At 39.8% G+C, this 15,222-nt stretch overlaps 1 protein-coding gene across 1 annotated transcript in view; it reads left to right on the plus strand.

Moving 5' to 3' along the window:
• Nucleotides 1-15,222, plus strand: part of sema3bl (sema domain, immunoglobulin domain (Ig), short basic domain, secreted, (semaphorin) 3bl) — a 62,885-nt gene that overhangs the window by 11,303 nt on the left and 36,360 nt on the right. Inside the window, exon 2 of the mRNA XM_046396324.1 lies at nucleotides 9,377-9,537. Coding sequence (XP_046252280.1) covers nucleotides 9,377-9,537 — 161 coding nt within the window. The remainder of the gene's footprint in view (nucleotides 1-9,376; nucleotides 9,538-15,222) is intronic.

Raw genomic sequence — 15,222 nt, forward strand, 5'->3', positions numbered from 1 at the left:
AGGACTGACTTGTCCTCTGCTTTGGTACTTATCTGATACATTGTAATCTACATTGTTCAGTGCTGTTCTGTTCTGGTTCCTAACAGAAAACTAAAGGCCCCTGTGAGTAGGATTTTGTTTTGATTCAAACATCTTTGAAACACCTGTAAGGTGTATTGTTGTTTACAGAATGACTAGATAATCTTGGTGAAAATGAGTGCTGCTCTCTGACTGCTGCAGTCACAAAGTGGCAGCTTTGGGCTGCCATTACACTTCACCCAAAAGTAAATCTCAGCACCAGAATCGTGAGAGACTTGAGCCGCTGTTTCACCAACTTTGCAACATGAGATCATTTTCTAATTGTTCATATTGATGTTTCACTCATCAGAATAAACACCATTTTTGCAACACATGCATGAGTATCCAAGCAGTGTTCACAAATTGATTGGATGGAATAACAGCTGTCTGCTTCAGTGTCTCTAAATTTCCAATAAACATTGCATAATATGACAGCAACAATATTGAAAACTAGCACAAATGTAGTGATAAAATGTAAGTTACATTTCATACGTGTACACCCAACGCATAAGAAAATCACAGGCTCATAATAATGCCTTATGAAATGTCACTAAGACTAATGTTGGACTAATGCTGCATGCCGGGTCATGATGATGAAAGGACATGATGCAAAGTCTTATGTTCCAACTTGAGAAAGAAACCTAACTCCACCCCTCCCTCTCTCTATGAGATAGATAAACATCCTAGGCTCTGCTCATGTATTTTCTTCACTGGAGATATAAAAGGATTACTGCATATAGCATATAGTACAGCTGGACCTTCTAGCAGAGAGCAGAAAGCACACATAGAAAGTGAAAAAAAAGAAAGAAAAAACCTATTTGTCTTCTCATGTCAATTCAGTGTCCTACCATTTGGCACTTTGGCTCAGAACCAATGCAAAGTGATAGAGAAACAGGCCAGAGTTGATGGGAACCCTCTTTAATGCTGGATGAGAGACATGTCACACACACACTGAGGTGCTTTGCCCCCTGCCATCGAAGCAAACACAGCCTCTCTTGCAGCAATCAATTAGTTCCACTGGAGCTGATGACAAGAAGAGCCGAGCACACAGGACTCTACTGTGGACTGATGAATCTATTAGACAAACACAAACATCACAGTTAACTGATACCAGAGGGAGAATTATGTTCAGTGTGTGCATCAGTGTTTTTGTATGTTAACAAACAGAGATCGCTGCCTAATGTGTACGGCAACCATTTGTTCACCGACCTCTTATGTATTCTTGTTTTATATATTCAACCAAAAGAATTCAATAAACATCACATCTGGCGCAAATTCCTTTTTCTAACAAATATTAGGCTGATGGGTCCAGTAACATTTGAGACAGACACACACACAAACAAACGCATGATTCCCCACAGGGTTATGCTTGGCTGACATATAATTTTAACAAAACTATAAAAAGAAGAATTGAAATGTACCGTACAGAATCGTTTGTACCTTCACTTGGCTGCATTTAAATACAAAAGTGTGTGAAGCCATCAGACAGCTGGCAGTTGGCTTCAGCCAAAGGGAATTTTATAGGGAGTTGGAGGCCTTGGATGAGGTGTTGAGGGCAGGGGGCTTGGAAAGATGAGAAAAAAATGGTAACAGAGAGAAGTTGAAAGAGAGTATGAGGGTGAGAAGCATGTATTGGGTAGGACTGATGGAGTGAAACAGAGTAAGGATGATGAAGAAGTGAGGCGGGAGGACAACAGAGTTCTGAAACAAAAGGGAGGAAAGGTGAGATTAAAAAGGAAAGAGGCAGGGATGAGGAAAAGGACAGAGGAAAGCTTGGGTTAAGAGAAGTGAGGTTTCTCATAGATCACTTTGGATGAAAGGGATTAAATGAGAGAGAGGTGTGTGGTTGGCCTGTGGTTGGTTGGTGTTGAGTAATGGACTAAGAGTGGATTAAAAAATGGGAGGAAAAAAGATAAAAGTGGACAAAAGAAAAAGATAGATAGCAAAAAAGTAAATGGCTGTCAGTGAGAGAGAAAGATAAGGAAAGAAAGAAGCGAGGGAGAGATGATGAAATGAGGGAGGAAGGGGAGGCAGAGGAGGGTGAGGGTTGATGAGAATCGAGGTTGATGAGGTAACACCCTGCACTGTGTTTTTATTGGCCCAGCAGGGAAGATCGGGTAACAGGAACTCTGATAGGCATTCTGAGACGGCCGAGAGAAGAGGCTTTGAATATGTTGGTAGCGTGTGTGTGTGTGTGTGCGTGTGTGTGTGTGTGCGTGTGTGTGTGTGTGTGTGTGTGTGTGTACGTGTGCTTGAGACAAGTTTTCTGTGTGCTCCCTATTTGGTGCTCATCTCATTTCTCTTGGATTCGTCACATGATCAAGTGTGTTAAGAATGCAAGCTGTGTGGGTAAGATGACATCTCTAGTGAGGAGCAGCAACAGGTTGACAGGAAATCCCAGGATTTACTCTGTCATGAGTTATCAGGCCTGTGGTATCTCTGGCAGGACAAATCCCTGAGCGCTTAAACAATGAAAACACAGATATCTGGGGGTCTAATAGTGTGAGTCAGGACTTTCGAAATAACTGAGCTTAAAGAAAACAAAATTTCAATACAAACTTCATAATCATAACATTAATAATGTGTGAACATGCAGGACTTGACTAATAGCATGACAATAACTAATATTTATAATAATAATGCTATTTTAATCAACGTTCATGTCTAAGCTTGTTTCAAACCTGTTTTGACTATAGAAACCAGAATACGGAAACATAGTAAGAATAACCAGAACAGATACACGTACAACGTATTTGTGCATGACATCAGAAATAAACACCACATTGTCAACACAGGAAAGATAACAATCATTAGTTCATAATAATATTCATGTGAGAGCTGAACTTTGCCTCTTCGTATCATTCTTTGCTCTGATAGCCTGCAGCTGCCCCTGTTGTTTTTTTTTCTTTATGCCAGAGAGAAATCCTTAAATCCAAATCCTTAATTTTCTTCAAGGCAGAGGAGCACTTAATTTGGTGTAGCAGGTAATGCTAACGGTATCCACAGGTAATGCTAATGGTATCCAGATGTTAATGTTAACATCTCACCCTGTGGAGACTGTACTGTACAGCAATGATGCTGATGATCCAATAGTTGTAAAGTTATTTCACTCAAAGCCCTAAAAAATTAGCCTCACATTTGGCACCATGTGGGAAGTTGATGACCAAAGTTATCAATGTCTGAGAACCAACCAAATGTTCAATTGAAAGGTAAATTAAGGCCGTGCTTGGTGGCACTGGAAAGACTTGAGTCAAGAGATCATCGGTGATTCATATCATCATAATTTGATATCATCCATAATTTGTCATTTGTCCAACCCTGATATACATCTCATAAAGAACCATCTGAGGAGGCAAAATTAAGGGGATGAGCGGAATATGAGACCTGGGAGAGGAGGAGGAGGCAGAGTGGGAGGGGTCGAAGGGGAGACGCACTGTGAGATGACTTTTTGTGCACACAGCAGATTCCAGAAATACTTGGCACACTGCAACAATATACAGCCCAGATCTAATGATACCCTGGGAAGTCTGTCGGCGGTGTAACGAGTCTAATGGGTCTTTGTTTGTTCATGAATGTGTGTGTTTGTGTGTTAGAGCCCATGAAAACAAAATGTCAAAGAGCAACGTTTAGAAACAGAGTCTGATAGTGAGTTGTGTCAGCTGAGATGGAAATAGGTGTGATTTAACCAGTGACTGTGTGTGTATGTGTTCCTGGCAAACATTTGTAGCACAGGGCATCTAATAGGCTTCAGATGTGTCCCCTTTTCCCACTGAGCCAACAGTAACAAAAGTGATACTGTGGGGTGTGCGTGTGTGTGTGTGTGTGTGTCAGCAGCTTAACGAAGCTTATGCTCTGCCTTTGCCCAATTTGTACATTAGAGATGTCAGCATGAGATTTGGAAGTGAACTTTTTTTTTCACTTTCTGCCCTTTTCTTTGTGAATCCTGTCCTCGTGTCTCTGCTCTTGAACCCACTTTCACTCGTTTCCAGACCCGTCAGTGCAAATGTTATTTTTAACTACTTTGTAATACATTTGGCCTTTATCACCACAAAAATGTATGCTGTAATGCTGCTCTCTGCCTCATTAGGCCAGATCTTTTCGTTTTATCTTAAATCAGAAGTTTGATTACATTTCAGTGATCCTTGGGTGATGAAAGAACTATGTAAGTATGCAAATAAGCAAATGGTTTTCCAGCCGCAGTAGTAAATTAGATTGCACAGTCCACGTCTGACTCACAGATTTGACTGACACCATGGGATCCTGACTAAGCGGAACACTGACAATGTAAACATGGCTCAGAGTAGGTTATTGCAGACATATCTTTGAAGTGGCTGAGACTGTGCGATGCTATAGCTGAGGTTTGACACGTACAGTGGAACCAGATGCTCTCTCGCGTGTCGCCTGGCTTTGGCACGGCTGCTGTTTGTCAATGCAGCGTCGGCCGTCTCCCCTTGGGGAAACGACACACATTGGAGACAGATGTAGAAGTTTCCCTATGGATGCTGTGAGGAACTCTGTCCTTGTATAGGGTCTTGAGATTCAAGATGGATACAAAAGAGACAAGGAGAAAAATGTAGAAGCAAAAGGGAGAGAGACAGGAAGATGGATGGACAGGCATTAGAGACGAAATTGAAGACATATTTAGAAGTGACTTCAAGAGAGGAAAAATAACTTCAGAGAGGAAGTCAAAGATGGACTGACAGAGGAGACAGAGTGCGATAGAGAATACAGAGAGGTTACACAAGGATTGAAAAGATGTGAAGACAGACAGATGGCAGGAAGAGGTTGGTGAGAGGTGAGACAGTGGTGTGCTTTCCACAGCAGTGAAGCGATGAGCTGCTGGAGTGATAACAAGCTGCATATGGAAGCTGTTAGCTCACCTTTACCCTCTGTTTGTGTGTGTGTGTGTGTGTATGGTAGTGGCTGTGGTATTTATGTGCTTACATTCTCGTCTGTATTTGGGGGAGATTTGTGTATTCTTCTTAGCGATTTATGAGATACAAGGTGGAAAGATAGAAGAGCAAGAGACGTCAAAAGGGAATCTGTTTCCAGGCTCGAGGCTTGTACTTGAGGATGAAAGTTCAGCAACTGGAACTGTGCTATGCACATTTACGGCCACCACTGGATGAACTTAAACAACTTCGATGATCCCTTAACTTTTCTAGCACCATAATCAGGTCAGAATTTCATTTTGTTCAATACTATGGTTCATGAAACATAGACACCTGCGAAACAGATAACATTCCCATCAGCCTTTACTGTATTTTGTGTTTATTGCACATTGCAAACTTAGATTGATGTTGGCATGCTGCTGGGAGCACTGTGTCTCATGTTGCTGTACACTTTTAATCTAGTTTCATTTTGGCACCAGCTATTTAGAAGCTATGTATAAACCACTGCGTGATGCTGCTTTTACAAGCCATTGGAAGAAGGAACATGTTTGTGTCATTTGTACATGTTTGTGTCATCTCATAGAGAAAGAAAAATACCTATTCTGACTTTAGCGCTCATTTAAAGGAACCATCAAGAACGAGAACCATCAAGAACAAAGAGCCCAGTTGACACATTGTGTACACTTTGGAATGAGTTTTTTTGGCCTTTTTCCTTTAACCGATTGTGACAGTAAGATATACAGGCATGAAATACATGAATACAGTAAAAGTATGACACGCCACAAAGCTCTTTGGCAGGAATTTACCATTACGTGGTGTGCATGGTATTTAACCACAATGTCTCTGGACATGAAAAAGGTCAGAAAGTTTGAAAGGACTTGATTAAGATTTGTCTTTGTTTTTAATTGTCACTTGTAAACCTAACAGTATCCATCTTCTGCAGGTTTCCCTGTCAAAACAAAGAGGTGTGTCGTGAACATGAGATTTCGTTCTACACCTACAGTATCTGTTAAAGGTCTTTGCTCACACCACAAGTCGTTCTTCATCACTCATTCTTCAGCTTGAGGTCATCTCAGGGCTCAAAGCTGCGTGGAAAAAACTGAACTCGTGGAGACAGACAGTCATCAGCTGACAATGTGTCGAGCTGCATGTTGTGCTGATAAACTGTCACAGTAACCCGTAGACCTTCCACTTGTAATACCTTGCCTTCTGTGTGTCAGTGCTAATGTTTAATTTATGCTTACATTAACTGGCTTCCTCTAATCAGCTTTTCATAGAAAAAAGTGACAATAATGAATACTTTTCGTACACTGAGAAAATAAAACATTTGGTGTTAAAATATGCAATGGCACAAATCTCCAGTGTGTAATGTGAGACAGGTCTAAAGGTTATCTTTTGTCTCCTTGTCATATTTTTGTGTTTATACCCTGTCAGGCCCAATAAATCCATCACACATCACTGTCTGTCTTGTGGCTTTCTCTTCCTGTCTCTTTTCCTACTCATTATTTTCTGACTTTTACCAGCTGCTAAAAGCCACAAAGCTCTGCTCTCCAATTTTCTTTCTCCACTTCCCTCTAACTCTCTGTCTCTCTCCCTACAGTACATCCCTGATGTCTTTCTGCTTGTGTGTGTGCTCGTTACTCTCTTGCCAACAGCTTCGGAGGAACAACATTTAACAGGCTTTGATGCTGGTTGGCCTCAGTGGAGGAGAGTGTTTCAGCAGAGTTTTCGGTTTGTTCTGGTTTTGATTTGGCTGCTGCACAGACCCTATTAGGCAGGTAGATATGCTGAGAAACACGTTAAAGTGTTAAACTGTTGAAAATGTTCTCCCCTCATTGTAAAAGTTTCTTCCACACTGGTAATGAGGGTATGAGGGTAATCTAGGGTGAGGGTATATATGTGTGTGTGTGTGTGTGTAATCATGCTGAAATTTTGAGCCAGTTTAACAGAAAATTGCAGTCAATTGACAGAAATTGATTAATCATTAAAATCATTAGTTGTGCTGTTTTCAACTATTGAAATCTGCTTTAAATGCTGCTGCAGAGTTTCGAATAAAGAAATCACCAGACCATCGGTCACCGTGTGTGTGTGTGTGTGTGTGTGTGTGTGTGTGTGTGTGTATGTGTGTGTGACTGGCCCCAGTGATGGACAAAGTGTCACCGGTAAAAGGGGCCCATGGGCTTCACTTAGTCAATACCCGTGCTGAGTGGTGAATGACGAAAGCTACTTTCTCACCGTGTGTGTATGTGTGCAGGTTTGTGTGTGTGTTGGACAGAATGGAAAGCAGTGCAGGGAATAACGAGCGTGTCAGACAAGTGATGAGAGGTAGACAGAAAGTTGATTCAGCCCAAATACTCGTCCGCTGAGAGTTTTGCACGCTGAAGACAGCTTCTCACACAAATACTTCTCTCCTCATCTTGTTACCTAGAGACAGACAGACAGACAGACAGACAGAAAGAGAGAGAGAGAGGTAGAGGCAGGGAGGTGATACAGAAGAAGAGGAAGGACAAGAAAAGGAAATGTACTAGAGGCAGATGTAGGACGTGTTTCTGTGAGGAAGTGGAAGATGTTGAAACTGTGGCAGGGAGCCTGATGTTATTTGTGTACTGGTGTATGTATATACTAAATATACGTGCGTCTGTGCATGTGAGAGAGACACCCCATGTCTAGCTGAACTTGATTTCAACCCGGGCTGTACCACTCCTGCAGAGTCACTGCATCAACCCTTTGACTTTGAAGCTACTGCCAGATCAGAGAGGAGATCCAGGTGCAGGCTCCTGCCCTCCCACTGATACATGTTTACTTATATGGGAGTGTGTATGGTGTGTGTGTGATGCTTTTCAACTTGCTTAATATAACTGGTTTTAAATACAATAGTTGCAGCGATCAGACATACTGGTTTTTAAAAATGTACACTTTGTAGCCTTGGTTTTGATACAATAAATTGTTATGACATATTAGTAAATGTTTTACATTTCGTGTTGTGTTTGGTGCTGTCATTCTTTTCTGGGATGTGTAAGAATGATGTGTTGACAGCAGCAACATTCAGGTTTGGAGACAAATACAGAAGACATGGAAAATTAAAGAGATAATTCAAAATGCAAAAGTAAAAGGGGAAATATATCCAATTTTAAGGATTTCACAGGGAGGTCCGTTACAGAACCTATAAATCAAAAATGTCAAATTGTGATTCATTCATCTTGGCACTTTGTTTAACATAACTGAACTTTGCCTTGCACAATAATTTATAAGCTAAAAATTAACCGATCTGAAACCATCTGAGAGGAATAATGCTTCATACGTCTCACTCAGGAAACAAACCCAGGAAACACAGGAGTTCTGTGTATATAATCATCAATCCAGCATGCACAATAGAAGGATGCCACACACTGTGAGTACAGGGGTTTGAAGTTAAAGAACACTTAAGTTTTTGGGTAAAAAAGAAAAAAAATCATAAAGCACACTCATTTTCCAGATTTTAACCACAGGGAGCAAGTAAAACCAGTTTCAGACATGCACACTTTTACATTAATCTGACAGCAATTTAACATGTCTGAATAAGCACTCTGGTCACATGCAAGTCAAAGTTATGACCACAGTCTTACTGGACTGGACCTATCAACATTTTTGTGTCGCTTTAGACACAGCACAAGTGTGAACTGAATGCTATCAGAATGGCAGCAGCAGCATAAGCTGAAACATGCGCAGGAATAAAACACAAACATTCGGAGAGACTGATTAAATGCAGATCCTCAAGTGCCTTCTAAGATCATTATAAATAAATCCCAATTGTTCTTTCTTATGCACAAAATCAGTTTAATGAACTATGAAACACTGCAAGAGAGGGAATTTTCACACGTGAGGTGATTCATTTTCTGACTATTTTTCCATTGCCTTCTTACCGCAGTAATCTGACCAACATCTGGCTCCATTGTTCAGTGTTTTACGTATAGCTGGTGAGCAAATATGAATTCCCAACTAAACATCCCGTTATTCAGTTTGTGCACTGTTTGCTATCAACTAAGATTAAATGATTAAATCTGATGTGAAAATAAATCTGTGGTCAATGGTGGTCACCATGGTCAACCAGACTTCAACAGCAACAAACATTTTAAAACATCTCGGTCTGTGGGAGAACAGAAAACACTCTTCTTCCTCAATATCAGCACTTTTTTTTTAATAAGTCACATAGATTTGAAAGTCAAAATTCCATCTCTTTAGAAGATGGATGAGGCCAGCAGTGTTACGTATCCCTTGTGTGAAAAGTGTTTAAATTTCACCTGTAATATATTGTAACCCAAGGGGCTGGGTGTGGAGAAAAGTCAACGAGCAGGTGCAGCTGCAGGTGCAGCTGCAGCGGGCGAGGCTCATTGGCTCTATTTTCTCATGGCTGTCAGTGCTCATCCTTTTCTCTCCTCTTTCTGCAGACCTGATCTCCACCAACCGCTCATCTATCTTCAGCGGCCATCTTGATCAGCTCTCTCTTAGCGCCGTCTTCCTGGATGAGTACCGTGACCGTCTCTTCCTGGGAGGCAAAGATGTGCTGTACTCTCTCCTGCTGGGACCTGCCAGCAGCGAGTCCAAAGAGGTGAGGTTGTTGGAGACAGCAATACCAGTTACAGTTGAGTTGTTTAAGTATTTTAATGCGTTCTGCTCTGCTCTGGTGATGGATGTTTTGTAAAAAGTGAGTTACTGTACAGTCTACAGTCATCATTTCATTTTTATTTAAGCTTTCTTTCAAAGGGTTTCAGTCTGTAAAAGATGATGTATGACTTGAAGATATAGGCGTAGGATTTTGTGTGGGGTTTTTTTTCAGGACCCCCCCCGCCCCCTTACAGAACATCTGTTTAAGCACTCTGTTGTAAATCAACAAGTGGTGACTCAAACTTGAGCAACCATCTTTTATATTACTGCGATTGCATCATCACTGAAACAGTCACAGAAAGTAATGATGAAAATAATAAAGAACGCCTGAAGAAAGCTCAGTTGCACATTGTGTCTACTTGGGTAATTTTGTAATTTTTGATTGATCAACCTCTACAAACAGGGTTGTTCTCACCTGAACAATCACGATTCACATCTCGCTTCCTGTACCAACACAGTTCTCCAATCTCCAATCTTTCGAGGCACAGTAACACCTGTTAAAGTGCAGCTTGTCATAAATTAAACCTTGCTTTTCCATCTATGTCAAGCTTAATCTGTGCATTAATTTGTCATTAAGGCTTGTCAAACACATTATGCTGTGAAAGCATTTCTTTCACAGCATAACAGCAGCTTTCTTTGCCAGATAAACATGAGAGATGAATTATGATTCAGTAGTCAGATCTGTTAACTGCGCTGCAGAATTGCAGTTGAATTGTCATTAAATGCTCAGACTCTAACAGAGCGAGAGAAGAATCAAAGTTTTAAATCTGCTATCATGCCGTTAAAAATGAAGCTTTTTTGAGTTTAAGTAAAAAACTTTTTCTAAAATTTGTTCATTCTGAGAAAAGTAGCAGAGGAGAGTATTTTATCAATGAGATGAACCGCTTCATCAGTGTGATGAACATCTTGTTTAAGTCAAGAAAACCAGACACAGTATGCTAACAATTATAGAAAAGTATGTCTCTCATATTAGAATGGAATTCATATTTAATCTAATTTATTAAGTGGAACAGTAGACATACAGTATATAGATCCTGTTTGTGATTTGTGAAGTCAGGGAGATACTATATCTGAGTTATGTCTTATGAGTTTTCTGAGAGCTTTTAGTGGAACGCTTTGGCACCAAGGAAATGTGCAGATTTAAATTAAAACAGGATTTCATTTCATTTCTTTATATATCTGTAAAAGAACAGTTGGCAAAATATGCATCACATTTATTCATATTTTATACTTTACATAGTAATTGCCAAGTATAACCTGTGGTACATTAAACTGGTCTCCGGTAACCACAGAACGAAAATAACCCAAACATCTTCAATGTACTTCAGCACTTAAGAGCAGCAGTGTGTGTTTGTGCTTGAAATGTGTGTACCTGTTCTCATGTATGGATCACAGAGGCGGTGATAACAGAAAATAAATGGAAGAATATGGAATTTACTCAGAGAGCCAAATGTCACCCACCTTATCCAGACTTTAAGTCCTCTTCATCCCTCTTTCAGCCTCCTCTCACTGCTCTATTGGCTGACAGTCACACAAGAAGCTTGCTGATGCGCTAGTTGGCTGCAAGCTGTTTTAGGCTTAATGCCCCATGCCTCTATGAGTGCCAGCTGTTGTGAAATCTCTCAGCAATGGCAGTTCAATTAGACAAAGGTTTACCAGATGACACACACACACACACACACACACACACACACACACACATATATATATATATATATATGCACCATCATGACATTTAGTCTTGTCCACCAATTTTATCTCACTGTTGGAAAGAAAGGGAACTGAATAAGTGTAAATCACAAAAATATCTAACTGTTCCTTTAAAACAAGGGTTGGTTTACATTTAAAAGTTGGCTTGACACTTCACTTCACTGTGAAAATCTATTACACAAAACCACAGTTTTCCAGCTCAAACTCTGCCCGGCAGGTTTTTACAACATCTCTTTGCCATAAAAACCTAGTTTGCCACCCTTTCCACTGTAACTCTGACTAGCAGTGTAGTAAAATCAGAGATGGGAGTAATGTGTAATTCCAAACACAAGGCGTTGGTTGAAAACAAGTCAGATGGACATGAATCAGTGCACCCAATGTGCTTCTGCCCAAACGTGATCCAGTTCCTACTGAATCAAATCTGGAAAGTGGAACAATTTATTTAATGATCATTACCAAGGAAAAACTAAAACAAATACTGATTTAGTTCATGTAAATGTTTCATATGATGAAGTAAATATTGCATTTTGTCCTTGCTAAAACATAAACAGATAAGATTGGTAACTGGGGTCTTATTGTTTGTTTTTTTTGTTGATTGGGAATGTGGTTGGCACCTGTCAAAAACTTTGTTGTATGCTTCAGCACGCTTTGCTCAGTGATACTTAGTGTATCTTGTGCTGCTGTGCACCCTTGGTGATACTGGAGATGGCTGCGGGCCCAGATAGCTTAGTGTAGCTTAATTCTCGAGTAATATTTGTAGCCCCAAAAGAATGTTATGTTATGAGCTAATGAATACAAGGGCGTTGAAATTGAAACCCTCCTTGTAGGGACAAGGATTTTTCTGCATTAGCTTCAGGATTTAAGGGTGCAAAGATTGTTATAATGTTTAGTCCAGTGTTTAAATCAAGCAATTATAGACTTGTTGCTTCTTGATGCAGCAAAGTAGTCAAACACAAGGACTTGAATCAGATGATTCTTTCTTTCTGCTTCTGCCAGATTGTGCTTTGGCTGGTGAACACTGAGCTGATAGAAAAGACAGATGGTTCTGTGCATGCAGTACAACTGAGCTGATCAAAACAAAAAAGCATCTTCTTCCCAACTGCATTTACTGTTATAGAGTTACAAGTTGAATGCACAAAACAATGCAATCAAAATTATAACATTTACAGAGAACTTGTTTTGTGCTTTTATTGTGACTTGTGAAGTAATGCATTTATTTGATGTGCATACAAAAAACAAGTTGGGTTGATCAAATTTTCCAGTGGTTGTTTAGTTTGATTTCCTCAGTTGGTATATTCTGAACTGAAAGTACATGGGACGGTTTTGATCTTCTGCATGTTGTTTAGCAGCTGGCACATGAACAGAGATGTTATTTGATGATGTCTATCATTCCATGATTTTGGCTGACGTTGTGAGGTATTGTGTCTGCTCCTATAGATGCTTTTTAACATCCTGTTTAGTTCAAAACTTCAGATTAAAAGTTCTGACCAATTTCAGCTTGGACATGCAAGGACAGCCTGTGTTCAAAACTATCCTGCTTGGCTGCCCTGTCTGCAGATCTGAAAAGATTTTTTGTTGTTAAAATAAACACTGTCCCAAGTTCAAAGATCAAAGACATAACAAACATGAATTACGACTGAGGGTGGATTAAAAACTGAAGGGCACTTTGAAGAGACAAAGTCTCATAGATGTGAAGTGTCAAGAGTTAAACAGAGGGAGGAACATGGGTGGCTGGTGGAGGTCAGCCATACTTCCTAAAGTGTGCGTTGCAGGACTCTTGGATGATGGATTGAATATTGCAGCACACTGACTCAAACTATTGCCAGCCAGGTTTTAGGCAGGGCTTGATTTCACAGTATATCAGTAACAGTCAAGCATGCTATCAGACTGCTTTAGGTTAGACTGTGTGTGTGAGCCAGACCTTTTGATAGGCACACATTTATATCAGCCCAGCATCAAGCCAAAGAAACTGGTCCAGAGATCCAAACCATTTTAAGCCAAGTTTTAGACCAGTCCTAATTTATTCATTCATTTCAGTCAGGCATGAAACAAATGATGTTTCTAATGGTTTCCCACAGCTGTAAGTCAGCTCTTTGACAAAATCAACTTACAATCATGTGGTGTGAAGGTGGATCTGTCTGTCAAATATGCATTAACATCCATTTTGTCTTTAGTTTTCATAAATAAAAACTTGGCAAGTATCAGTTCATAAACCCCTAAAACAGCCATTTGTCATTTTCATGACACTGGTTTTTGGATTAAACTCATGAGATACAATAAGCTGAAGTAGTTGAACCTTATTTTACCATACAGATATGCCAACATTATCAATGGGGTCTCATCTAACTCTTGGCAAAAATAAATGCTGCTCTCTCTCTTTATTCACTGTTAAGCTTGCTTGACCACTGCTGCTTTTTTGAGCCCTGGAGGAGGGGTCAGCCCAATCCTAGTTACTCTGTGAAAGTGAAAAATAATTTGTGTATCCACCCAGTGATTTGGTTCCACTCCAAAATTTAATGGAGTGGAATTACCACTCTGTAACCCTGCAAACAAACAAATCAGTGAACTGCACTGAACCTTCCACTTCTTAATTACAGGAAGTGGAAGGTGAACTGCGGAGAAACGTGTTGTTAGATGTCAAAAGACAACATGTTACACATATGATTTAAAAATAGGTCTTTCTCTCTTAAGCGACAAAAAAGGTAATCTGGCAATAAATGATATAGAAGTGAGAAAATATATGACTTGAAGAAATTCTGTGAAAACCTCAAAGCATATCTGAATCTCATAGGAGCTTCTAAGAACCTACAGAAGTTTGGATCCTACATAACAAAACTGTAAGTCTATAAACTACAAATATTTGCACTTACACTGCTAGTTAATATGAAAACACCTTAGGCAAATATTTGAACATCAGTTTGACTCTGATTTTATCTGCTATTTAATTCTTTACAGAAAGAAGTGTTTCTGTGCACTCCACCGTGTCACAGCCTGTTTAAATCTCATTTCCAGGCTCTCGAGTGTCACATACTTTACCCATATAGAACTTGTCAGAGAATTGTCTGTGAATTGGCATTTATGAAAGCAAATAAATATGTTTTAAAGTTTTACTACTGATATGTAGAGGAGAGAGAACATGATTCAGAAATAGTCACTCATCTTTTAAATTCAAATGACTCTTTTCTGTTTCTACACCTTTATCTCTCTCACCCACACATGCGCTCCTTATACACTGAACATAATCTGACAAATAATGTAATTCAGGACCATTTGTTTTCCTCTCTGGTTTCTATTTTCCCTGTTAGCTAAAACAAAGCCAGTTTTCTACTGGGCCAGACAAGGACTTATTGTCTCAGAGAAACCCTCTGGTAGTCTGCACGAAACTGCAGTATTACACACGTCATTGTCTAAATACTGAGGCAGACTTGGGCTTTCCTCTTCAGCAGAGATTTCACTTCATCTAAATGCAGTGTGAAAACCAAATTTTATTTTTTTCTTATCTGAGATTCACCTTATGTCCTTCTTGAATTGGCTGTATGAGTGGAGGACTTTGGGACTTTCCTAATCAGGCATTCTTGGATCTATACTGTGAGAACTGTGAGAAGTTGAAAATGGAACAGATTTTTATTTATTTATATATTCTCCTTAAAAAAAAATTCTCCAGATGGTCCTTTAGGATACCCTGAGGGTCTGGCTGAGAACAGCTTTCCTGCTTATCTGCAGCCAAAAGTTTAATTTCTTTTCTAGGCACGAAACTGAAGATTGACTCTGAAGGAGACTGAAATGAGTCTCTGGGACCTAAATTTTTAGCCCATGTTGTCTATAGTATGCAAATAAGAGTGTTGCCCAAAGAATAATTCAACCGAAAACCTTCCACATCAATTTTTCTGGCAGCATAGTGTTAATCAATATGTGAAAA

The sequence above is a fragment of the Scatophagus argus genome, chromosome 8 (genome assembly GCF_020382885.2).
Source record: "Scatophagus argus isolate fScaArg1 chromosome 8, fScaArg1.pri, whole genome shotgun sequence".
In the NCBI taxonomy this organism is placed as follows: Eukaryota; Metazoa; Chordata; class Actinopteri; family Scatophagidae; genus Scatophagus; species Scatophagus argus.